General features: G+C 43.5%; 1 protein-coding gene across 1 annotated transcript; it reads left to right on the top strand.

Annotated features, from left to right (window-relative positions):
- The first annotated feature begins 11,039 nt into the window (after nucleotides 1–11,039).
- Nucleotides 11,040–11,686, top strand: SLN (sarcolipin). The gene has a single exon (XM_005501468.3). The coding sequence runs from the start codon at nucleotides 11,146–11,148 to the stop codon at nucleotides 11,239–11,241; it is 96 nt and encodes a 31-aa protein (XP_005501525.1). The 5' UTR covers nucleotides 11,040–11,145; the 3' UTR covers nucleotides 11,242–11,686.
- The last annotated feature ends 13,260 nt before the right edge of the window (nucleotides 11,687–24,946 follow it).

Here is a 24,946-nt window from a genome sequence, read left to right as displayed (position 1 = left end):
CTAGCAAAACCATTTGGGAGAGCAACCTTCAAATGACTAATTATATCGGATGTGGATTTTGACCAAGCAAGAGGAAAGAAGTGCTAGGGGAGCCCAGACTGAAGGTACTGGTTTATGCTGTCCCACAATTTGGCTGTGCAAACCTTTTTTTTCTGGGTTAGATTCTGACAGTCACTAAAGCTCAGCTGCATTTGCAAGCCTGATGCAAACGTCTGGGTCCTGGAAACGGAGGGGGTTGCTGGATTGTTGAGAGTATCTGTGCTTGAGTTCTCATTTATTCCATAACAGTACAGGCCACTGAGAAATAATTACATTTTCATTAGTTAGGTACAAAACTCTGGTCTGCATCATCTTGAGCCAAGGTTCATTTCAGATTTCATTCCGCTCACCCAGGGTCAAAGACCTATGTGATTATAAAGTCATTAGAGACCTCTAGACTCTCTCTCTTTGGCTGTGTATAAACACCTCAAAGATGAAGGGTGAAGCAGTGCCAAATGGGGATCTGCTCCTGCCTTCCCTCTCAATCATGTCACTCCAGCTCATATTAGCTCTGTTTGTCCTAACAAACACAAAACCATGTCACCATGTGCTTAGGGCTCAGTGTGGCTCTGGTTAAAACCAGATTCCTCTTGAATTCAATCAGAGACGAATGAGATCCTTCATGGACTGACTAGCACCACACAAACTTGGGTAGGAAGGAAAGTTGATTAGAACATGGCTAACTAAATTAAGACCGTTTTTGCTATTGTAGTTCATACTTTTCTCAAGAATCAGCGACTTATTTGGATTGCTATGATTATTTGGTACTGTTACACAAGCCCAGCTCAGACGATCGTTGGAATGCTCTATGTGGGCAATTTGAAAAATAAACACAACAAATGCTGTGTTAATCATGCCAGAGCTCCTCCACCTGCCTCAGACCCATAAAACCAATACTGCTTGTGCTGAAGGGTGTCTCTCACTTGGTTTTGGTTCATGAAATAAAATGTTTCATTATGAAGATGATGGCTTTTCTCACCTGACTGAGACTAATTAGTACTGGCCTTGTATTTGGTTCAATAAATAAAGCAGAAATGTGAGTGTCAGCCTCTCTCTGCAGAGGGTCTTTGTGGGTGTGGTGAGCCAGCAGAGAAATGTTTTAGATACTCTTTATTGGCAGTTTATCTATTCATTATTCGTTGACCCCATTTATGCTTCTAGAGAACATCTAAATCTTGCAAAAGCATTAGGTGTTCCAGTCTTGTTGGCTCCCTCCTGTCCCAGGTATCACCTGAAGATCCAAGAGTTCCTGTCTACAGCCTCCAGAAACTCAAACTACTGTAAGAAAACTTGTATCTAATTGGTGGCTGCTAAACTACATACCAGGGCTCATGCTAAGAAGCATTTATGGACATAAGCTTCCTTTATGTGTAAATTCAACAACATTCCTGGTTCTGATACCCAGCTTAGTGTTGTTTCCTCTCTCCCAGCCATGGGCTGGTCCCAGGGCTCACCCCTGCACCTCCTGTTTGCAGATCCCGTGCTTCCTTTCGGTGGTTCCTACTGGAAGTATGCTGCTTCTTATCCACCCCTGAGCCTCACAATTTCAGAAGCAGGGCAGGCAGGTGCTTTCTATCTTCTTTTTTTTTTTACCCTCCAGACAGGTTCCAGGCTATGGTTTCAGCTTGCTGTTTGTGTTCACATGCTGCTCTGAGTGCCTCTAGGGAAGCACCCCAATTCCTTTCCATGTTCCCAGGGATGGGCTCTCTGTCTTCTCACGGTGGATGCTGGACTATGTGTACTGTCCAGTGCTAGTAGTTACTTCCTGCTGATCTTCTACCTGAGGAGGTGATGTTTCACCGTGGTGTTTTTTTCTTTTTTCAATTGAACTAAGCTTCACTGTTTGTCAAAGAGTTTGCTGTTGGTGTTTGGTTTGTAAAGTGGTGAGAATGGGAGGGAATAAATGCTTGTAGAGCATCACCCAGAATTTTCTGCCTATTTGGCTTCCCAGAGGTATTTGAGAGCCCTGTTTGGCCAAAGTTTAGACAGAATTTCAGAGTTGTTCCTTTGTTGGACTCAGGATTCGTTTCCCAGGCTCACATAGAGAGAGTGCTGTCCCTCCACTCCTTTCAGATGATGTATGCACAGGCTGCCCTGCTGCAGCACTCCCTTCAATAGTCCCTGTCCTTCAGGACAGCCCCATCACCCCACAAAGGCATACCCCTCTCTGGGTTGTTAAACCAGCCAGGAGTGGTTAACACTCCCCTGTGGCTGCCATAGCTTTGTCATGAAGATTTGGGCAGGATATTACCTGTCTGAGGAGAAACAGTGCTGCTTTCTTGAAATGCAGCACCTGCTCCACGGCATCTGTTTGTTGTTCTGTGGTAAATATGAAGCATCTTGTTCCACAGAGGAGGAGGGACCACACACCACACCTGGGGTAAGGGTGTCCATGCCAGCGAGTAGCTGTGCAGCTTGCACGCTGGGGCAGAGATGCACTGTGAGCTCTCAGAAAGAAGTTCATCATCCCACAGCCCTGTAAAACCACACAAATGCTGTAGGTTGAAAGTACCGTGTTGTGTTGGCACAACAGCTGGTGGCTACCTAGTAACTAAAGGCAAACCTTCCTCGCAGGGAGCATTCACTGTCTGCCTTATAAATGACTCCAGAGATTTAAGAACTTACACGACAGCTGTATGAGCTAGAGCTGAAAGCTTCTCACATAGCAGTAGTGCTGATATGGTTGTTCACAGAGATAAAAATTGTATTTCTACATGGTGCCAGGACATAGTTTATTAAAGACTCACTTCTTTTCATGTTACAGAACTAAGCCGGGCTGTGGGCCCACAGACATCTCACTCTGGGGCAGAGTAAGGGGAGAACCTGCCTGACATCAGTGGCAGCTCATGGCCAAACTCCTACTCAAATAACTACAGTAACTCACCCCTTTTTTTGCAGAAATAAGCACCCTGTCTTTGCTTATACAACCAGTTACCAGACTGCAACTGACAGGGGGTAAGTTCACAGCCATCCCTGATGCTTTGTGTCCATTCCTGTTGCAGGATGGCCAGAGCTTTTGCTGGAGCCTTTCGACACATCAACAGCTACAAGGATGTCAATCAGTCTTGATGCAAGAGCAACATTAAGGCCTGAGTACAGGAAGCCGCACTTTTCTTCCTGTGCCTCTGATCCTGATGCACCAAAGTCTTTCCTCAAACGCATGCAGAAATTTCCTTCAATGCTCAGAAATAAACTTAAAAAAAAAAAAAAGATTGATTGTGTTTCTGATTTACATGTGTTCTTCTTCCAGCTTCTACCATCAACCCCTCTCATGTATTTCTCTGATGGTTTGTGGACTGTTTTTCATTTGAACAAATAGTGACTTGATTTTTCCCTGTTACCTTAGCACTTCGTACGTGTGGGCAGAAGTCTCCTGGTTCAAACATACAACCCAGCAATGGCATCCATTCCATTAAGCAAGTTTTACTGATGTTGCAAAGGTCGTGACTGCTCTGGCCATGAAGATGTTGCCAGTGCAGGGGCCCATAGTCACAAAGATGTATATGCACTTGCCTGCTCAAACTGCAGCTTGGGCCAGCAGTGCATTTTAAGCTCTAACAGCGTGGAGGAGCGTGGCCACAGTAATCAGCACCTCTGTGACCTTGACCCTGACTGCTGAAATTAGCTTTAAGATGGTAAAGCTCAAAAACCTCTCCATAGCTTTTGCCCATACTGGCTGGACAAGAGAGCATGGTGAGAGCATATCCCAGCACACAGTCCTGAATACACTGCCAGCTTTTTGCTGTCTTCCAGGAGAACTCATTAACTCAAAGGTCTCATGTTTAGTATCTCCAGGAGAAGTTGCCTTTCAATGCCTTTCCTTAAAGCCCAGTGAAAGATGAAGGCTGTGTCCCAGATTTCAGTTCCTTTCCGAACAACTGGAAGCACATAACAGCTGAGATGTAAAACACATCAATTTTTCCTAAATTTATACAGCATTTCTGCATTTTCACCTCTGATATTTAACCTTCTAAATGCTGTTCACTATCTTGATTGTACCTGGGGTGACTGGGTCACTGCTGTTGCAGGTGAATTGATGTTATCTTCATTCTTGACTTGACATTTAAAGTAGTTTGGAGGAAGCCAGCTATAAAAGACAAAAATTGAGGTTTTTCTTCTCTTTATTCTTCTTGTCTTACCTCTCATTTGTGGTGTCTCAGAAGTAATTTTAAGTTGTTTTCTTTCCCCATTGTGTTCAGGGCTACACTTGATCATTTCTGTGTCGGAAATACTTAACTGGTCTAAGTTCATTACCATGCGGGTTGGTAGTTTGTCTCACAGTACTGCAGCTTTTGTCCAGTTAAAAATGTTTCATAGAAATGAGAGGAGTAATTTCTGACTCTAAGCTTGTGTGAAGAAATCTAAAATTAATAAAACTAAAAATGCAAACAATAAAATAAGCCTTATAAAAATATGATAACAAGTCTAACAATAAATGAACTCTGACAGAGAACAAGAGTCCATGATCTGGCCACAGTTATAAGGGTTCATGCGACTTGTGGTCCATACTTTGGTTATTGTGATCTTCTCTGAAACATTTTTTCCTTGTTATTCTGGACTTCTCTGGTCATATTCATCCTATGTAACTGTGGAGATAAAAAACCTAAATATGTTCCAGAGACCTGTAAATGTCTATTTTATGTCAAATAAACTTCCAGTTGAAAAACTCTTTCACTGTAGTGTGATGCTGGAAATTGGAAGAGATTAATCACACCCATCAGACACTAAAACCCAATGATGATTCCCTCCTGCCACCCATTCCTTATTGTGTTCCGTTTGAGAACTGGTCTTGCTAACAGGTCGGCATGAAGCAGAGCTAAAGATGAATGAAAGATTGTAAGAGAGAGTGCTGTGATTATTAAAATTTGAAAGTCTCATTCACCAATATTTTTGCTGATTTCTAGAAGGATGAGATTGGTGAGCAGCAAACATCAACATTATGGAGCAAGACGTTCTGCCTCTGCTGTCCATACCCCCAATGTACGTCCTCAAGATCCTCGCTGTGCTGACATCCATCCTGGGTACACTATCCACAGGTTCTTACATTTTCCATCATTGAAGCTTCCTGAGAGCTGGAAGACCTGCAGGGGCAGGCAGATGGCTCTCTACCTCGTGCCTCTGTTATTGTGCTGTCCTTTGCCCATCTGCCCTGAAGGAGAACAGACCTGGATCCAGATCTGCAGCTCTCACATGTGTCTATGCTAGTGGTCCTGCTGGGGAAATGGAGATACAGTTTGCTATGGTTTGAAGAAGTTATGCCTGTGGCATCTGAGGATTTGTTCAAAACATCTAGTTTCCTGGCAAGGGTTAGATGCATGCAAAAGCAGTTGGTAACTATTTTTGTGACTGGGTGCTCTGAATATCTAATGATTTTTCCTTTGCTTCTGCTGATCTGCTTCTTCTCATGTCTCTGCCCATTTTGGGACGTTTCACACTTCAGTGAGCCCAAAAGGACATACTGATGCTAATGCAAATGTCATATGGACATTCTGCCATATTCTCCTGGTCTGCTGGATAGGCAGCTGTACATAGAAATAATAGATGGCCTCTTGGGCAGGGACAGCAGGCACTGTTGTCTTTGGAGGATGAAAAGTCCTATTCCTTGCATTGAGGATGGAACTCAATAGTGTCAGCCCCCTTAGCTTTCAAAAGAAAAGGCTTGGTTTATAGAGAAGGCTGAACCTACCTGCCTAAGTAGACTGTGGTGTCTCTCTGCAGCCCCAGGAAAGGTACCTGCCTCTCAGATGATGGCAGCATTTAAGACTTGCTTTGACCTGCAGTATTCTCTGTCAGCTAACTCAAGCAACTGCCTACTCACTCTGTGGCTAGTGTGGATCTCATTCTTGGGAATTGAGGTTGGTTCATCTGCTAAAAATATAAACCTCTACCATCTGACCAAGTCCAGCACCCCCACTCCTCCAAAAAGTCCCTTTTCCAGTAGTCAGTAGTTTCTGTGGAGTTTAGGGAGGCTGACCCTACAGCAGACATCTACAATAGGCTCACACTGTCCTGGCAGGTAGGATCCTGCTGTGGCTGTTGTGAATTCTGCCAGGAGCCTAAACGAGATGCCGAAATGTTTAGGCTCCTTCATATATCTTCTGCCCAGGAGTTTTTTATGGAGTGGTGGTATCTGTTTGGAAGTCCTGTGAATCGCCATAATTAAGACCTGCTCAGCAATTTTAAGTGATGGATGTCTTCATTTCCCATAATAACACATGATAGTTATGTGTGAAGTACATACTGTGATTACAAGTACAGTACATTGCTGCAAACTTGGGTTCAGACAGATAAAACATCAGTTCTTCAAGTGGGTCTTCTAAGAAGATACTCGTGATTGCACTAGAGGGTAGGTGCCCATTTAAAAATGAACCAATTATTAGATTTAAAAATATATATACTGCACTTTGAGAAAAAGCTAATAATGAGAGCAAAAATGAACACAATCTGCTCTCATTATTTAAGAATACCTTTGAAAGATTATGTGCTACTTGATTAGTAGGCTGGGAAGAACTTGAGATAGTCATAGCAATTTTAAATATAGACTAGAGCCTTAAGTTTGAGTATGCAAGGCATGAAGAGGGAGCTTTGGCATGGGCCACGTGAAAGCTGAGAACAGCCAGATCCGTCAGAAAAAAAGAAGAAAAAATAAAAGTGCCAACAAGAAAAATATTTGACATGGCATCTAAATATCTGGGTTACTAACATCTGGGTTAGCATTTAAAGTAAAATAACCTAGTTCATTCTCCTTTCTACTTTTGTAATCAATGTTAAATCATTTGGTTAAATAAACTACCCTTTTAAAGATACGGCCTTTAAGGTCTTTGTTCATAAACAGCAGCAGTGTGGTTTGTTGGGGTGCATCAGAATTTTCAGCCTCTGGCAACCGCAGACTCTTATCTATGGTTATTTAAGTCTGGTTAGATTTCCAGTTTAACGTCCAGGCACATTCTACAGTCCGGGCATGTTTATTGGTACCTCCTGTTCAGTGCTAAGTCCTTTTTTTTTTTTCACAAGTCTTTCTATGTGTGTACATATATACTCTATCTGATGACATCAAATGTAAATGTAACATAGTTTGCCTCTTCTAAAGCTACTAGGGACTAGCTCTGTCAATCAAAGAGTGCTTCTTAGCTAGTTGGTTTCAGTTCTAGCAAATGAGCTGCCTTTAAACTGCTGATAAGTGGAGAAAAGTTACTTTCTCTAATGTATGGAATATTTTTTTTTTTATTTGCTATTTCATTTTGGTAATGCTGAAAGTATGCAGGATGTTGTGTAGAGAAGCTGAATTATGAACAAGTTGCCTAGTCTACAGCTATTCACAGAACAAGCTATCACAGCTGCAGGAACAGAGCCTCTTATTGAAGGAACAACCTGGCAATGAGAGCAAAAGGGACCCATAAACCCAACCCTGTTTGTAGTCCAGATCTAGCAATCCCAACAGGCTGAATCCCAGAAATTGGAGGATAGTCAGGCAAAGATCATGTTACAATTACCCTGTTTCTGTAATCTTTCCCTGGATTCCCCTACCAACTGGTATGCTGGGTTAGGCGAACCTTTGTTCTCGTCCACTAATGAGTTCTTGTGATCCTATAAGGTCTCCTGTAAGGTCCTCAGCATAAAAATGAGGGAAACATCTGTACCAGTAGAGAGAAAGGAAACGTATGCAGGAGTTCGGGCGTTTATAGAGTGTGGTGGTTAATGACACTTATAGCACTGTTTCTCTGCTTTGAAGAAGGAAAGTTTTCCAGCTGTCATGGATGATGTCCAAGATGAAGAAGATGAGATGGGACACAGCAGAAAGGGGCTCCTGTCAGTGTGGAAACGCAGATACAGGCCTGGGGAACAGAACTGAGGGGTTCTAGTTAAACACATACGTGTTCTGAGTTTTGTGTTGGCAGAGACTCCCCAAGGAGTCCAAAAGGAGCAGCCCAAGGGGAACATTTGGGCGCTGATACGCAACATTTAATAATTAGGATCAACAGCACTCAAATGTTCCACACTTTTCCTAGTGGATATTTATGTGATATGAGGTGGAATGGATCAGCCACTGCATGAGAAATCCAGACATTTCTGCTCTGGAACTTGCCAGGAAAGGGAGAAGCCAAGGGCAGGTCCGTGGCAGACATACATACGCCCTGCTTCGTGCAGGTGGTAGGGAAGTATTTTGAATCTGGATTTCCCAAATGCCCTGTAAGTGTGGGACAGGTTTACCCGAGTTTTCCTTGAGAGGATGGGCTTTGGTGGCACAGCCAGCAGAGTATGCATTACAGTAGGACCCTGCCAACCTACTGAGACATCTGAGTCCTGAATGAAGTTTGGGTTAAGCCTTTGATCTTTCATTGGTATATTTTAGCAGAGGGCTCCCACGCAGTGTGTTGGCTTTTTTGAACTCGCTGCCTGGGTGCCTGGGAGGGCAGTGGCAAGGGAGTCAGCCCAACGAAAGGGAGGATTTCTGTGGTTCTGATCCCCCTCCTACCTCCAGTGATTGCATAAGGAGGCTATTTAGGGAGACCATCCAGCAAAATCCAGGCAACCCGCCCCTCCACCCCCCTGGTTACTCACAGCTATTTGTTTTGTTGTGTTTTTCATCTGGTTGGTTTCCAGCCAGGCGGGCTCCTTCAGTGGGGACATTGCACCGTGACGTGAGTGCCAGTGCTGGTGCAAAGGCTGAAACCTGGGAGCTGGTGAAGGGGGCACTGTCACAGCAAGCTAGCATAGTCCATGATACACTGGCTCCCTGCATGCCCAAATATAAATACAAAAGCCACGGGAACCAGTAAATAGTCTGCATCCTATATGTCATGTGTTGTTTGGCAGTGAGAATAAGGCCAGTGTTGTGGATAGCCTTACGCACTTAAACCTGATCAGGATCCCTATGCCCATCTGGCAGTACTGTGTTGCAGAAGTGACGCCTCTGACTTCAGCAGAGATATTTGCATCGTTCACTGAAGGAAAGGCTCTGAGCAGGGGAACCCACAGCAGCAGAAGGCTGGCAGAGTCTGCTCCCAGTTCAGTCCAGATGGCTCTGCTGAGAATCTTTCGGCTCTATGGATTCAAAGGAAACAAATGGCCATTTCTTTTTGTTCGCCCATATAGCAAGTTGTAGCAGATCCTTGGGCAAAGATAAGATGAAGTGGGCAGTACAGCTGTCTAGGCTGCAGAGCAGTCTGCTTTCTGGGAAGAAACGCTGCAGGGTGGCAGAAAGGCGCCTCTGTATGCTCAGTATTGAAAATCAATGAGGGAAGAGCATGCAGGTGAGTCAGTGGCTCTTTAAAGCAAAGGATCATGCTTTTCAGACCTCCTAGTCACAAACTTTCCTATCCAGCAAATGATCTTGGACTTCAGTAGTCTGTATTTAAATGTAAAGAATATTTTTGTTCCTATTCACTTTATTTTAAATGCGTATGAACTTGAGAAGCTATGGGGACTATATTATGCAGGTAACTGGGTAGACAGGGCTCCATACACTGGAAATGATCTTGAGACATCCTGAAATCTGCACACAGACTTCTTCAAGTGGCTCTTTCTTTCCTTTTCTTTTCCCCACATGGTGTGTGAAGACACCAACAAGCCAAAATAAATTATCTGTAAAATCGCATGGAGTCCCGAGGGCTGCACACAGCTCTGGTCTTAGCACAGCACAGCACAGTGTCAGAAGAACTAAAACAAGCAAATTTTCCCACAAAGCCCACTGCATAAACAGCCTTAACCAAACCCTGCAGCCCAGCTAAGCCCTTCTAAAATATTTTGGGGGTGATGTCAGCACATGGGTTGCCAAAGCACTTGTTACTCTCCTCCCTCAGCCTTCTTTAGTTCCCACACAGGGACGGGGCATCCAGACCAAGTGGCAGATAGGCAGAGCTTGGAGAGAAATAATATCTACAGTGACCCAAAGTCCAGAGGCAGAACCACTGGGCTCCATTTGCCTCCTCAAGGTAAAAAACTTGGCTTACTTATTAGGTCAGATTTTCTCTTGTCCAAGGACATAGCAGGCTGGCAAGACAGCTTGGGAATATAGGAATTTGTTAACTGCATGTACTGGGCTTTTAATATTTAAACTGCAAACTAAAGCAGTTTCTATTTAAACACTCTGTCTTCATGCTGGTGTGGTCCCATGGCTTCTCTTGTTTGCACCATAGATGTTACAACCTAATCTGACTTCTCTGCTGAGATTTTAGCTGTGTGGCTGAAATTCTTTGTCTAGAGTTTATGACTCATTTGTTCAAAGGTTTTCATTTTATTTAAATGGCATACAGATGCATTAGTGCATCTAAAGTATTCTCATTTCTCTGCATGAACTCCAAAAGCATATACAATTCAAAACTTGCTGTGACAAAGTAAATAAAATGAATAACCAACAGAAAAGTTTCCAAATACAACTTGAATGGATTTCTGAAGTAAGAGATTTGTAGCAGCTTGAAAGTGCAGGAAAGTCAGGAGGAGATGATAGAGAAAATGTTATTTCGTCCATTGGATTAACTCACAAAATTTATGAGGTTCTTCAGAAATGAAAATGTCTAACCTTAGGTTCTCTTTTTACTTTAAGTGGCAACATAAATAATTCAGATTTATTAGTTGTTCTTTATAAAATAGTAGTTTGGAACTAGTTTCTTTCAAAGCAATGAGAATATGCAAACAAATATGGGAATTTAAAGAACTTTAAACAGTAGTATATTTACAATGTATATCTGTTGAAAGTAGTAAAGGGCGCTTCGGCATTATTTCTTTGTAAATGCTTGTACCAAGCAGCTCTAATTTCCAAGGACTGCTCACCCCTGCGTGATGTATTTTGGGGTGATACTGAGAATGCTCCTTGTCAAATGCTGGAAATTAAAGAAGGTGATAAGCTGCCAGAGATAGCTTCTACTCTTTGGTGTCCCCAGTGCTTACTAACTCCTAGCCACTGAAACAATGTTTATTTACACCAACATAAATAGCTCTGCTGAACCTACCACCTTCATGCATCTGTTCTTCACATATTTTTCTTTTTCCTTAAAAGAGCCTGTGACCTGAGGGTTGAGCTCACGGAAACTCCCAGGGAAGTCACCGACATTGTCCCTTTGCTCTACCTGCTGACCGCTGCTCTCCCCCAATTCCTCCCGAAAAATGGAGCGATCCACACAAGAACTTTTCCTCAACTTCATGATTGTCCTGATTACTGTATTGCTCATGTGGCTCCTTGTGAAGTCTTATCAGGAGTAAAAGACAATTAGAAACTCTGGGAGGTGAATTAAGCGTGTAACACCACAGCACGCTGCTGTGAGTAGCTTTCGGTCAGTTGAGAATGTCATCAATTATTTTTTTACTCTCTCAAATGTGTTGCCTGTGCTAATGTTTGTGATGGGTCTATGATGGTGTAATTATTTTATTCTGCTGTGATCCAGCTGTAAAATGTAAAATGCGAGATCCTTAGAAGCTGTTTGACATGGCTGCCTTCTCTGGCAGTTACTGTGAATGCTGTAACCCCTGCCCACCGCGCCGGCCTGTTTGGCATCGGTGTGAAGTTCTTGAGGGCATAAAACTGCAGTATGCGATGTAACTGTCTGTATTAACTAGTGTTACAAGGCACAAAGTCGCTTAGCAGAAAGGAATGTGAGACTTTACTTTCACTTGGTCATTTCACTTAAATAAAGAACATGTAAAACCATTTTTTGTGGCGTTCCTCATCCCCCTGCTGGCCTGACTGCTCTTCACTGAGGGACCTGCCAATAGCCATGGTAAACTGTGCTGAGCAAGTCTGGTAGTTCGCTTGTTCCTCACACCTGCATATTTATTTGTATTAGAAAGGAAATCCTGTAGAGTGGAAATCCTGTAGAGTGGAAATCCTGCAGTTTAACAGATGTGTAGCCACATGAATGAGCTCAGGTCACTTTTCTGTCCAGAGTGACTTACACCATTGGTGCCCGTGGACATGGACTTCAAAGAGAACCTCTGTGCCACGGCGACATTGTCAATAATTGCATTTTCTGAAGCTCGATTTCAGGAAGGGATTCCCAGGGTCCTATTTTTGGCCAAGCTGTTCTTGGAGCGGTGCCCAGAGGGACGAGCCTGGGTCAGTCGCAGGCGCCTGCTGGGCCGCAGCCCTGTCTGAGCTGTGCCCGGGCGGCAGAACGGCGGGGTCCCCTGCGGGGGGACAGGCACGGTGGCACGGCAGCTGTAGCCTCAGCAGGACCAAGTGTGAGCAGGTTGTGGTCGCTGTGATGGTGACATTGCCTGCTAAAAATTCTTGAGCCATCTTGAAGAGCCCACAGTTCCTGGGTTTATGAAATCGGTAGTCAAACTCCTCCTGGGAATTCACCATCTGTTATTTTAATGGCTTCAGAGAATCAGTATCTTCTACCAAATGCAGCTTTCCATAGGAAGGCAGTGAGGTGTGTGCCATGCTGCTGACACAGGTCTCCTTCCCCTCTGGAGCCTGCAAGGAGCCTGCAACATGGTGAGACTGTGTAGTGGGTTACCCAGGGCAGTTCTCTGGTATGGTTAAATGGAGCAGTGCTGGCTGCGACAGCTGGGACTCAGGCCTGAGCTTTAAGGAAATATAAGCAAAGGTTGTGCTAGAACTGCTCGTTAAGTGTGTGTGTGCTTAAAGGTTGCTAGTAAATGACCTGCTGTCCTGTGTCACTTGTGCTGTCCGTCTGGCTCCACAGCCACCCCCGCTGCAGCTGGTGCCACTCATCCTCCCAGTCAAGAAATCCCCACTCCAGCCCAATGATAAAAAACTCCTCTTGTTTACTCTTGGCTGCCACTGAGCAAATGCCTTTCCAGCATTTCCAGGGGTGGAACATTTTCTTCAAGAAAACCAAGACTTCTGCCAGCAGAGGACACAGCCTTTCTCTGCAGCCCCCCTTGGACCAGATGCTGCTATATTTTCACTAATTTACACGGTCACTTTGTGTACACAAGCTTGGCTGAGACATGTGGCAGTGGCTGGAGAAGGACACGGAAAAATCTATTTTTAAATATGGCGAATACTTGATAATTCAGTATGAAAGACTCATCTTTCATGAGCTGTGACTCCCTATGCCAGCTGAACATGGTGTCTTCATCCAGCATTATCAGACCTTCTCTGTGTCTTAAAAATAGATTTTTCAGGGTCTCTGGTGCATCATGGCTTTCACAGGGGACTTCACCACTGTGGGTCAGTCCTACAAGGCAGGGCTGAGGCTTTTCTGCCAGTCCTGGAACACGTGGACACTACCTGTGGAGAGCACTGTAGTGAGAAAATTGACACGTCTGGACTCATCTTAGGCTAGCAATGGAAAAGATAGAGGTGTGGGCTTCACTGTCTGACCAGATGTGGTTCAGTGACAGCTCAAGATGATCCTAGCAATTTTTTAGATAGGAAGAGAAATTGTCCTGGAGAGTTTGGGCCACCCATGACCTTTAGCCATCAACCTTTTTGAGAGTAGATATGCATCTAACTTCAGTGAAATGTGACTAAGGTAAAGTACCCCAAGTAAGCTGCCAGAAGTAAGAATATCAATCTAAGCAGTTCTCTTTCTGGGCTTTTAAAATTTTAAAGTAGATTTTGAATGGAGACAAATTATTTTCCTAAATTATGTCATTTGCCTAAAACTGAAGAAAAAGACAGTTCAACTGTCGGTATTAGTGCAGGTGCCCTGAAGAGATGGCACTGTGCACACAGGCAAACTAGCATCAAGGAGCATCAGCCGAATACACAGACAGGCAAAATTCCCCAGTTTGAGGGACCTTAATGCAGATGTTTGGTGTGACTCCTGAGTCTCAAACTCTCTCCATTATCTTCCTGCTTGTCAAAGAGACCCTGGAGAAGAGGTGGCTCTCCAGTGATGTGTGTTACCAGCGTTTGCCAGCCCTTTCCAGTGTAAGGGAGATTGAGAATACCAGCAGACTTCTGGGCTACCAGTGATTGGTCTTTATCAGTAAAACTATGGCCTTTCTGTTCACTTTACTTCACTGCGATTTGGATCAGACTGCAGCTACTTAATTTTAGATGTCCAGATTTCAGAAGTTTGGCTCTAGACCTGGTAATTCCAAATTGCTAAGCACTCAGCACTCCACTCAACCAAAACTAGAGACAGAGGGTGTTTAATATGATGTTCTGTGATTCTACTCTCTGATTCTAACACGCTTTTGGGAAAAATCAGACCACTAGTTTGTCTGCCTGGATACCAACCTAGAACCCAAATTTTAGGCACCAAGATTTGAAACTTTGGCTAAATATTAGAAAATTGTTCTGTAGGGTTTATCAAAATGCTTTTACGAGTCAAAAGGGTTTTCAGTCAAAACCAGTTTCTATAGTCTACCTAGACTTGTGCAAACCATTTGATACTGTCCCAAATAACATACTTGTCTCTAAATTGGAGAGACATGGATTCAACCTATGGACCACTCAGTGTATAAGGAACTGGTTGGATGGTCACATTCAAAGAGCTCAGTATCCAAGTAGAGACCAGTGAGAAGTGGTGTTCTTCAGGGGTTGGTATTGGGCACAACACTGTTAAACATCTTTGTTCGTGACTTGGACAGTGGGGTCGAGTGTAACTTCAGCAAGTTTTCTAATGACTACAAGCTGTGTGGTGTGGTTGACACATCTCTGGATGCCATCCAGAGAGGCCTTGACAGGCTTGAGATTTGGGCATGTGCAAACCTCGTGAAATTCAACAAGGCCTGGTGTAAGGTCCTGCACGTGAGTCAAGGCAATCCCAAGCACAAATACAGACTGAGTGGAGAATGGATTGAGAACAACCCTGAGAAGAAGGACTTGGGGCTGCTGGTTGATGAGAAGCTTCAACATGACCCAGCAATGTACACTCACAGCCCAGAAAGCCAAACATATCCTGGGCTGCATCAAAAGAAAGGTGACCAGTAGGTCAAGGGAGGTGATTCTTTCCCTCTACTCTGCTCTTGTGAGACTCCACCTGGAGCTCTGCATCCAGCTCTGGGGCCCCCAACATAAGAAAGACACAGACCTGTTGGAGTGAGTCCAGAGGAGGCCACGAAGAAGATCAGAGGGCTGGAGGCCCTCCCCTGCAAAGACAGGCTGAGAGAGTTGGGGTTGTTCAGCCTGAAGGAGAGAAGGTTCTGATGAAGCATTACAGCAGCCTACAAGAAAGGTGGAGGGCTATGTTGTGATAGGACAAGGGGTAATGGCTTTAAACTGAAAGAGGGTAGAACAGGTTAGCTACAAGGAAGAAATTCTTCCCCATGAGGGTGGTGAGGCACTGGAACAGGCTGCCCCAAGGAAGTCGTGGATGCCCCATCCCTGGGAGTGTTCAAGGCCAGGCTGGACGGGGCTTTGGGCAACCTGGTCTATGGAAGATGGGAAGGTGCCCATGCCCATGCCCATGGCAGGGGTTTGGAACTAGATGATCTTTAAGGTCCCTTCCAGCCCAACCCATTTTATGATTTTTTTCAAGAAGAATGTTTTTGTCAAGCAAAACTAAAATTTGTCAAAGGCAAACACCATGCTTGAAAAACAACCGTGTCCATTTTACTTTTGAATGGTGTCATTGCCGCTGCAGACTCTGTGGCTTGTGCCCCCTTCTTTATTGCCCAGGTTTCAGGTCAGGCAGGTTCTCTATCCTATGTGACATAACCAGCCACTCTCATGTCACCTCCAAGTCACAGTGCAGGAAACTGCCATGCCAGCGAGAGACGAGAATGGATAAAAAAGTGACTGACACCAAGGAACTGCATGTGCTGCATTTCTAAGTGGATTGATTACATACCAATTCTTGCTGACATTGTTTTAATTCCAAAAATTCACTCAAAATGCAGTTTTCTGTGGAATAATTTGCACACTGTGTACACTCTGTGTGTGTGTCTTTTGTGTGTATGTGCTCAGTAGATGACATAGAGACAGGGAAAGAAGATGGAAAGACAAAAAACAAGAGTGTCAGCCTTATCAAGACAGCATTCCTGTGTGCATATGAGTTTTCTCTGGACCAAACCAAGAAAATGTTAAGCATAAGTAACTTCCTTGCTAAGTAGCAAGTCCAGCACAGTTCTATTTATACAACTGCGTTTGGAAGTGTCCCAAAGGCAATAGATGCCTTTGCAATTCAAGATGAGCTTCACACAATAATTATCTATATTTTAGTGTTGCAGTGAGCTGAGAGGGATCAAGAATACTGACAGCTGCTGACATCTTGGGATGCCATTGCGGGGGCTCCTAAATCATTCTTCACCTACACAGCTGAGTTGGTTTGCCCCTCGTGTGTAAGGTTTACCCACGGATTAGCGTCTCACAGGTCTGAGCTGGAAAAGCCTTTGGCACGTTTCCCAGGGCCGTATACAGCTGGTGCCCAAGCCAATCAACTCTGACCTCTTAGCTTAACAGTTCAGCTGTCAGCTTCTAAAGAGACATGACAGCATTTTCAAGCAGGTTCCATTATGCTTATCAGCTAATGCTAATCTGTACTTGCACTGGACCGATCTGTGTAAGAGTGTAAAGAAGCATAAATCCATGCAAAATGAATGGAGATGGTCAGTTTGTGCCATTATGGTTTCTGTTTTGCACTTGTACTTGCCGGTTCCTTGCTGTAGTGTGTGGATGAGGGAGATGAATAATTATTTGGATTTGGCAGCAGCTGTTAGCTAAATATATGCTTACGCTTCCTTTTATGACAGTTTGTATGGCAGGGTCCAGGAGGGCATTTATATGGTGCCTCGATTGATATGCCTCCATCATGAAATCATGGAATCATGGAATCATTGAATCGTAGAAGGGTTTGGGTTGGAAGGGACCTTTAAAGCTCATCTAGTCCAGCCCCCCTGCAGTGAGCAGGGACAACTTCAACTAGATCAGGTTGCTCAGAGCCTTGTCCAGCCTGTCCTTGAATGTCTTCAGGGATGGGGCATCTGCCACCTCTCCTGGCAACGCGCCAGTGCTTCACCACTCTCACTGTAAAAAAAATTTCCTCATGTCCTGCCTGAATCTCCCCTTCTTTAGTTTAAAACCATTACCCCTTGTCCTGTCGCAACTGGCCGTGCTAAAAAGTCTGTCCCCATCCTTCTCATAGGCCACTTTTAAGAATGGAAAGACTGCAAAAAAGTCTCCCCAGAGCCTTCTCTTCTCCAGGCTGAACAACCCAACTCTCTCAGCCTGTCCTCACAGCAGAGCTGTTCCAGCCCCCTGATAATTTTTGTGACTTCCTTGGTCTTGGTCTATTGGCTTTTAATATGTGCCTCTTTGTGTGAATCCAGAGCTGTTACTTTCTTCCAAAGGACTGTTTTCCTTGAGCTACTGCTCTCCCCTCTTGGAAGGCAGACAGTGGCTCTTATCTCTCGGTCTCATGGTCAGAGCGGTACATGTTCTACCGCAGCGATGTCATACCCCCGTTCACATCTGCTCTGCGCTGCTGCGCCTCCCCATGTCTATGAAGGCCTGGAATGGCTGTGCCTCAGGTGACATGAGGATCAAATTGATGGGGTCAGGATGTTCACAGTGACACAGGTGTCTAATGGTTTCTTAGGAGGGGCTTAATCCCTTGTAGAGATGTGCCTTGGGAGAAGGACTTCTGGAGAAGATGCTGCCTTGTGCTCATGGAAATCTGCACATTTCTGCATGCACTTGGCATAACTTTGGTCTTGCACATTACTGTGACAGGCTGGCTTAGATGCACCCTACAAAACATCTAGTGGGAGTGACCCAATTCCTTAATCAAAACTATGGAACACACTGAGAAATGAATGATCCAGAATGGATTTTGCATGTACCTCTTTTCCCTGTAGTATTTTGCAGTTCAGCTTCTTGTCCACTGACGTCTGTTGGCATCTCTGAAAGCAGGGACATAATTTTTAAATACCTGCAGTGCAGTTTCACTGGTGACTGCCAGTTTCAGTAGGGTTATCTTGAGCTTTTCAGCTAGGTTAGGAAAGATGTGTTCCTGCCTGCTGTAAGCCATTTCCCCAAGGGACTTCAGTGGACTCAGGCCTGGTTATATCAGACAAGGATCAGCCCCTTTGCATTTCTCTAGTCCTGACCTGCTCTCTGCAAAAGTCTGTTTCAGCAACACAGGGAAGAGTTATGCCTGAAGTAGCTTTAGATCTTCTTCCTCAAACACGGCTTTTAATAGAATAATTTCACCATAAGAAATTGTATATCATGTATTTATTAGACTATATTAATTGACACTTTAATGAATTTGGAAACAGTAAGTTTCACACTTTAAATCCATGGCTGTATTTTAAACTATACCTTTGAGCTGTTAGATTCTAAAATTTATTAGGCTATGAACAAAGTAAGTAATAACAATTAACTGATGTTAATATATTATTTTCAACTAACTTAATTTTATGGTCCCAGTATAACTTTAGATCTATTGTAGTTTATTTATTTATTCATTTATTTATTTATTTTAATTTTCTTACTGGCTTAAAACTAAGTGAACTCAGAATCATAGAATCATAGAATGTCCTGAATTGGAAGGGAACCACAAGGATCACTGAGTTCAACTCCTGTCCCTGCATAGGTCAACGCCTAAATTCATACCTTATGTCTAGAAGATAATAAGCGCCAAAAACTCTAAGCCTCAGATAGGGTGGTTTTAGCCTAGGGTACTTCCCTACTTAACTATAACTCTGGGTACTTCAGCTGCATTTTCACTTGTGCATCAGCAAAAAGATTAAACAGAAACCATTCAACAAGAGACACTCAACTTCATGTCATGAGGCTAAATAAAGTGTCCTGTGAGAATAAGAAGTGGGAACTCCCATGTGTCACACTGCAGTCACGCTTCTGTTGCAGTCTAAGGCTGAACTCACCTGAGCACAGAAAGTGTGGAAAATTCCCTTACAGGCCTGGGGAAAGCTTGTCTGCATAAACAGCCAGTCCCAAAGCTCTAGTGCTCATCTTCTAGGTGTAAAATCGTATCACACTTTGTCCTCTGATAAAGAACAGGATGGAAGTCAGCAGAATTCTGATGGGAAACACAACAAACAGCAATTTCAACAAATAACGGCCTGTTTAGCCAGAATCAGACCAAACCCAAAGGTAAACATACTTCCCCCCTCCCTGCCCTGGAAATATTAGCAATTACAAAATGAAGTTGAGTAAACTGGAACATCTGGGTTTTAATCAGAACTGGTCTGTAAGAGAGGTGGTGACTGGGAGATGAGCAGGAGGACACAGTGATGAGGCAAATATCAGGAAGACAAAGAAGATGATATAAACAAGGAAGATGCAGCATATATTAAAGAAAGTTTTAGAAAAATAAACTGTTAAAAGAAAAATATAGTACTCCTCTAGCCTGACATTTCAAAAATAGGAAAAGTGCAATTAGGACTAAACTGTCAGCCAGAATATGACATGCTAAACAGAGCAGCAAGGCTGTAAGGCAGAAAGCACCGTGGTCATGGAAAACTCCAGTTGCACACCATCTCCATGAAGTGGGAAAATGTCAGATGGGGCTCTAATTCATGTTATGGTTTTTAAGAACATAAGTTATTGTTTCTTGAGTAGTCAGACACCAAAAGGAGAAGCCATACAGCACATAGGACCAGGATCAAAATGCTATCTTTGAAAAATGATGGTGTGACAGTGACCACGGTGTGCATGAGCAAAACATCCTTATGGGAATGGGAAGGCCAGAAGAAGAATCAGCAAATCACAGTAAGAAATTATAAAAAAAATACTACCATCCAAAACACAGAAAATGCATTTAAATTGGAAAAATGGGGAAAAAAAAGAGGAAAAAACAAAACCTCAAAAAGTTAAATAAAAAAAAACATAAGAAGGGGAAGAAAAAGTGTTGAGTAACAACAGGCCAGATGCACTAAAAGCTAATAATAAAACACAGCAGAAACAGTAAACCTGCCATGGAGACTGCAGGGTCTGCTGATGATAAATACAGAACAGGAGTGCTCTGAGTATAAGTTTGGTACAGGAAAGGTATATTAATTACCTGCCGCAGTGCTCACTGTGCAAGGGCTTAGCAGAGTTTCCACACTAGAATTTATATCTGCTGGTGATGAGTTGGAAAAATGGTCTCAGCTGAAGGGCCAGAAGTCAATAGAATGAACCGTGATATATCAGCAGAACTACACGATGTTCATGTTAAATGAGCTCAGAGATGAAATTGCCTGCCCGGTTACTGGGGAGTGTAACTTACTGCTCACGTCAGGCTGGTACCAGAGGAATAGAAGGTGGCAGATGCAGCATCAGAGGGCAGTTGGGGAGTTACAGACCAGGGAGTTTCATTTCCACATTGGGGAAAGAAAAAAAACCCAACCCTAAACCACAGAAAAGAAACCAGATAGAATTCAAAGGCACATAAGTGGAAAAAATCAGCAATGTTTCTGCAACAACAAATCCTGCCTTTTTTATCTATTAAAACTCTGAAAGAGTCAGTGAACATGTCAGTAAAAGTGAGATGAGCCATACGTTAAAAAAAACCCTAAACCATCATGGGCTAAAAAGGAAAATTTTCCCTTTAACTGGTTGAAAGACAGAAAGAATTTATTGATGAACAGTTAAATTGAATAACAAAATTAAGCCCATTAGAGTCTGCATTGTTTAGCATATTTACAGGAGGACTACAACATTTTATGGTGGCACAAATATCATAGGTGAAGAGTTGTAGAACATCATCTCAATGCCAAATTATAAGTGATAAAATGGTTTATAACATTAAATGTTGACAAACGTAAAGTAGGACACAAGGGGAGAAAAATCACTTCAGCACACCCAATAATGAGCACAGCAGACACTGGCAAAAAGGAAGGATCTAGGAATCACTGCAGAGAGCACCCTGAACACATCAGCTCCATGGTCAGTGCTGGAAAAATTACAGAGCGGGGCAATAAAATGATAAAAACACATTGTGGCATCTTCAGCTTGAGAAGAAATTAAGCAGACTACTTCTCTTTAACTTGAAGAAAAAGATGACTGAAGAAAGCATGTAAGTGGTAACAAAGTGGCAGGTGCACTGACTCTTTATATTTTCTCAGTCCTTCAAATAAATAGGAAACATAATAGGGACATATAAAATGAAGAAAGACACTTCACAGAGTCAAACTGAACTGTCAAACTCAGAAGTACAATATGTCCTGAAAGAAAACAGGACAGATGTTTAAAAATGTTTAGACAAATCTGTGTCAGGAAAAATACCATCGAGAACTGTTAAATATGGGGATAGGCTTGCTGGCTCCATAGGAAGCTTAAGTCACAGATTGCTAAAACTGAGAAGGTCTTCTGAAGAGTTATTTTCCTTGTTTTATGTATGGTCAGGGTATGGTGGGGGCTGGGGGCTGGGGATCAGGGCAGGGCAACCAGCGGCAGCCCCAGCAGCAGACACCGAGCATCTTTCTGGGAATGGGAGTCGGCCAAACAAGAGAAAATAGGATTGTTAACAGCCTTTAAGTAGATACCATACAGCAGCAAAGAAGAAAGCTATAAACTGTTTTTCTTACACAATGAATTGGGCTTGAATGTTAGCAAAGAAGATTTCAGAGCAGTTTTCTTCGTCTAATAGAGGGTATAGTTGAGTACTATGCTACACTGTTGAGAGATGTGGGGCTACCAACATGAAGAGTGGCAGTGTTTTTTAAGAATGGGTTCAAACCTCCATCAGGAATAGTTTATAGCAGCTGTCCTAGCTTGGAGAGAAATACTATCTCTTGGTGAGCCTCCATGAAAGCAAATACTAAAGGCTATCCCTTTTTCAATGCTTAAGAGGTCACAGACTCCCCAGCCTGGCTCAGTGAAGAGGAAATATTTTACAACGGAGATGAATGCTAATAAAAAGTTGCTGCAGTTCGCTCATGGGAAATAAAAATGAGTATGTGAATAAGCCAAATCTGCACTTTTCTTGATGAAATTTATAAAGTGTTTAGGTGGCTTAGAGCAGTGTTTCCTTGCATGTAACACAGTTAATTCAGGGAAGACAAGTGCCACAGTAGTTTTATTTCCTTCAGGCTGCTACAGTCTCTTCAGGGTCTCTCAGGCTTTGGGGTGCAGGATCCTTGGCAGTCTTTCTGCAAGGGGAGGGCATTTAAAACAGCTGACTCCTATCTAGGCAACATGACACAGAAAACAATCATAGAATATCAAAAGTTGGAAGGGGACCCATGATGATCGTTGAATCCAAGTCTCTGCTCCTCACAGGACTGCTTAAAACTAAACCATATGACTAAGATCATCGTCCAGATGCTCCTTGAACTCTGACAGGCAGACCGAGTGAAAATCTCCCAAAACAGTTCCAAACCCCTCACACAACCTCAACGTGGCTGCCCAACTCTGATTTCCACCAGAAACTCAAGTATGTTTAACGTGATTTGATTAACAGAGTTAAGAAGCATCCCCACTACTATTGTTTGGGCAGTCAGCTAGCAGCAAGGGGCTGGAACACGGGGGCGGATGCAATAATAACAAGGACCGGCAGATGGTGTCAGTTTTTGCCTTGGAGCCCCGGCGGGCCCAGCAGCACCGGGCCCTGTGCTGGCCCGGCCCGCCCGGGGCTGCCGCCGCTCTCCGTGGTGCTGAACGGGCCGCGCGTCTCCGTCTGCCGCTGCCCCGGAGGCTTTTACCCCAGAACCTTTCTCGGTTGTAACTCAGGGGAATCAACTGGAAGGCAAATAATGTGAGACTGTTCTTAAAAATGTTAGTGCTCATGGTTTTGAGTTTGTTTTCCTTTTTTCTTTTTTTATTTTTTTTTCCTTATGACCTCAAATTCATTGTACAGTCAGACACCGATGGTGAAGACTTGGTTATGGGGCCCTTGCAAGAAGAGAAGCTTTGAAGGGGAAGTGAGACTTTGGTTTGAGCAGGTAAGAATGCAGGGGAAAGAAACAGATAAGAAGACAAAATCCAAAGAAAGCATTGGCACAATGGTTAACTCATTATTGTCAGAAACTGGGAAATGTGCCAGGCATTAAACAGAGGAAGCTGCTCCCTCTGCCTGGGGAATCTTACTTTCTATATTTAGATGCCATTTAATGGTCAGGTTTCAAGTGTTGCAGAATGACCACATAGCAGCTTTCAACAAGACAAGACAATTTCTTCCATGCTTGGTATGTGTATTGAGTAACACAAACTTCAGCCGTATCAGGCAATTGGTTGTTACAGTATCTGAGTCAAGATAGTGAAATCCTACCCAAAAATTTTACTCACCAGCTATAAAACAATGTATTTCATTCTCAAAGGGAAATCTTGGGAATTCAGGCCTTCCTGTGCACTAGCATAATTAAACCTAGATTATAGTAGATGTTATTTGCCTGTCTATTGGGATTTTGTGAACCTGAATTCCTTCTGATGCGCAAAGCATTACTTGTTCTGACTGGAACATGGCTGTTGGGTACCAGTCATACAACAGGAGCTTGCTGAGCTAAATTGATATAATGTGGGCTTGTTAACAAAAATTTTCTCTTTCTGAAACACTGTGTTCATCCATTGCAGTGTTTGTTACAAGCAATTTAATATGAAGAAAATAATTTTATAATAATTTTATTACAACTGCTGTGATCCTAAGAGCAGTGAGCTGAGGTATCCTGGAATTAACCCCTGGCAGAATGCAAGACAGATGTGAAAGTCCCACTGTCTCTGCAGTTCCCAACTGCCTGTGGGTGCTTCAGACTCATCTTTTTTATAATAGATAGGTACATGGTCTTATAAGCATTTTTGCTACATGCTTATCTCTGAAGTTTATGCATTTGATATTAAAGTTATATTATTGATTACATTTTCAATAGCATCACAGATGACTTAACCTGGACGGCCTGGGCTGCTCTGCCTCCCATGATGCTCTAACCCAAAGGCAATTCTCTCTCTGGGAGGAGCGACGTCTCTAACTCCCATCATTCAAAAGTCTAGGACCTGTCATTGCTGTACCTGAAAAATAATGGAATAGAACTGTGGGATAGAAGCTAATTACCATTATGTATGACACTCATAGGCAGTGATTATAGACATCCATATAAAATTAAGAGGCTCACAAAAGATGCTGTTGCTAGACAGCAATGTTTAATTTGCATTTATGGGTGCAAATTAAGAATATAGAATAAAACAGTGAAGTGCCAGCATCTCTCTCTGTGACTTGCAGTTCAGACAGCTCCAAAACGACCTGAACTGCTGCAGGTTCCCAAATGCACTGCACAACCTCTCTGTAGCTTTTGGATCTCTATTGGAACTAGAAATTAGTTCAGTTCTCCAACAGCACTGATATTTCTACATGATAAGAAACTCACTGACTGGCTGTTCAAATAGTCTCCCAGGGTATGAATGCTTAGTCTAGCTTTTAATACAAGGGCACTCATACCACTGATCATGTGAGAATTTCTGACCCACTCAGTAGACGGCTGATGTTCACATCTCCCTCAGACCTGCCTTGTTATCCAGCAAATGAAAGGAGAGCACTGTGTTGGGTTTATAACTCCTTGCTGGGTCTCAGGGTCCCCTCTTTGCTGTTGCTGGATTCATCTCTTCCAGGCATATTTGGAGCCAGTATGAATTTTCACAGCTTCACAGGAGACAGGTGTGACTGAAACTAATGGAGGCCTGTCAAAGGCATGGACAAGAAAATAGAATAAATGTTATTCTCTGAGACAGAAGCAGCTGATTCTTCCTGGAGTGAGCCTGGTAGGTGTTTGAAGGTGCTTTAGGGGCAGAACAACCCCATACACTAAACTATCAGCTGAGCTGGAGAAGGTCTGCATTCCCCATGCAGCCACATGCTCTTGCCTCTCCCGCACAGCACTCAGGGAAGGAGCAGCAGCCTTGAGATGAGCAGCCCTCCTACCTCTGGTGCCACAGCAGCCCCCTGCAAACGGGGCCAGAAGAGGATGGGAGGATGGAGGTCACCAGTCAGCTGGCGCAAAGCTACGGAGAGGTGGCACCCACATCCTGGCAAAACTGTTCTTTGCCAAAAATGTGCGACAAAGGGCTAAAGGGAGTGAAGCTGACAGGGCAGTGACAATGACACGGAAACTT

This window comes from Columba livia, chromosome 1, assembly GCF_036013475.1.
Source record: "Columba livia isolate bColLiv1 breed racing homer chromosome 1, bColLiv1.pat.W.v2, whole genome shotgun sequence".
In the NCBI taxonomy this organism is placed as follows: domain Eukaryota; kingdom Metazoa; phylum Chordata; class Aves; order Columbiformes; family Columbidae; genus Columba; species Columba livia.
Note: the sequence above shows the minus strand (reverse complement) of the source record. Positions and strands in the feature narration are given on the sequence as shown.

What these genes read in the sequence shown, in the direction of transcription:
- SLN (XM_005501468.3), top strand. Translation starts at nt 11,146, where the DNA reads ATGGAGCGATCCACACAAGAACTTTTCCTCAACTTCATGATTGTCCTG.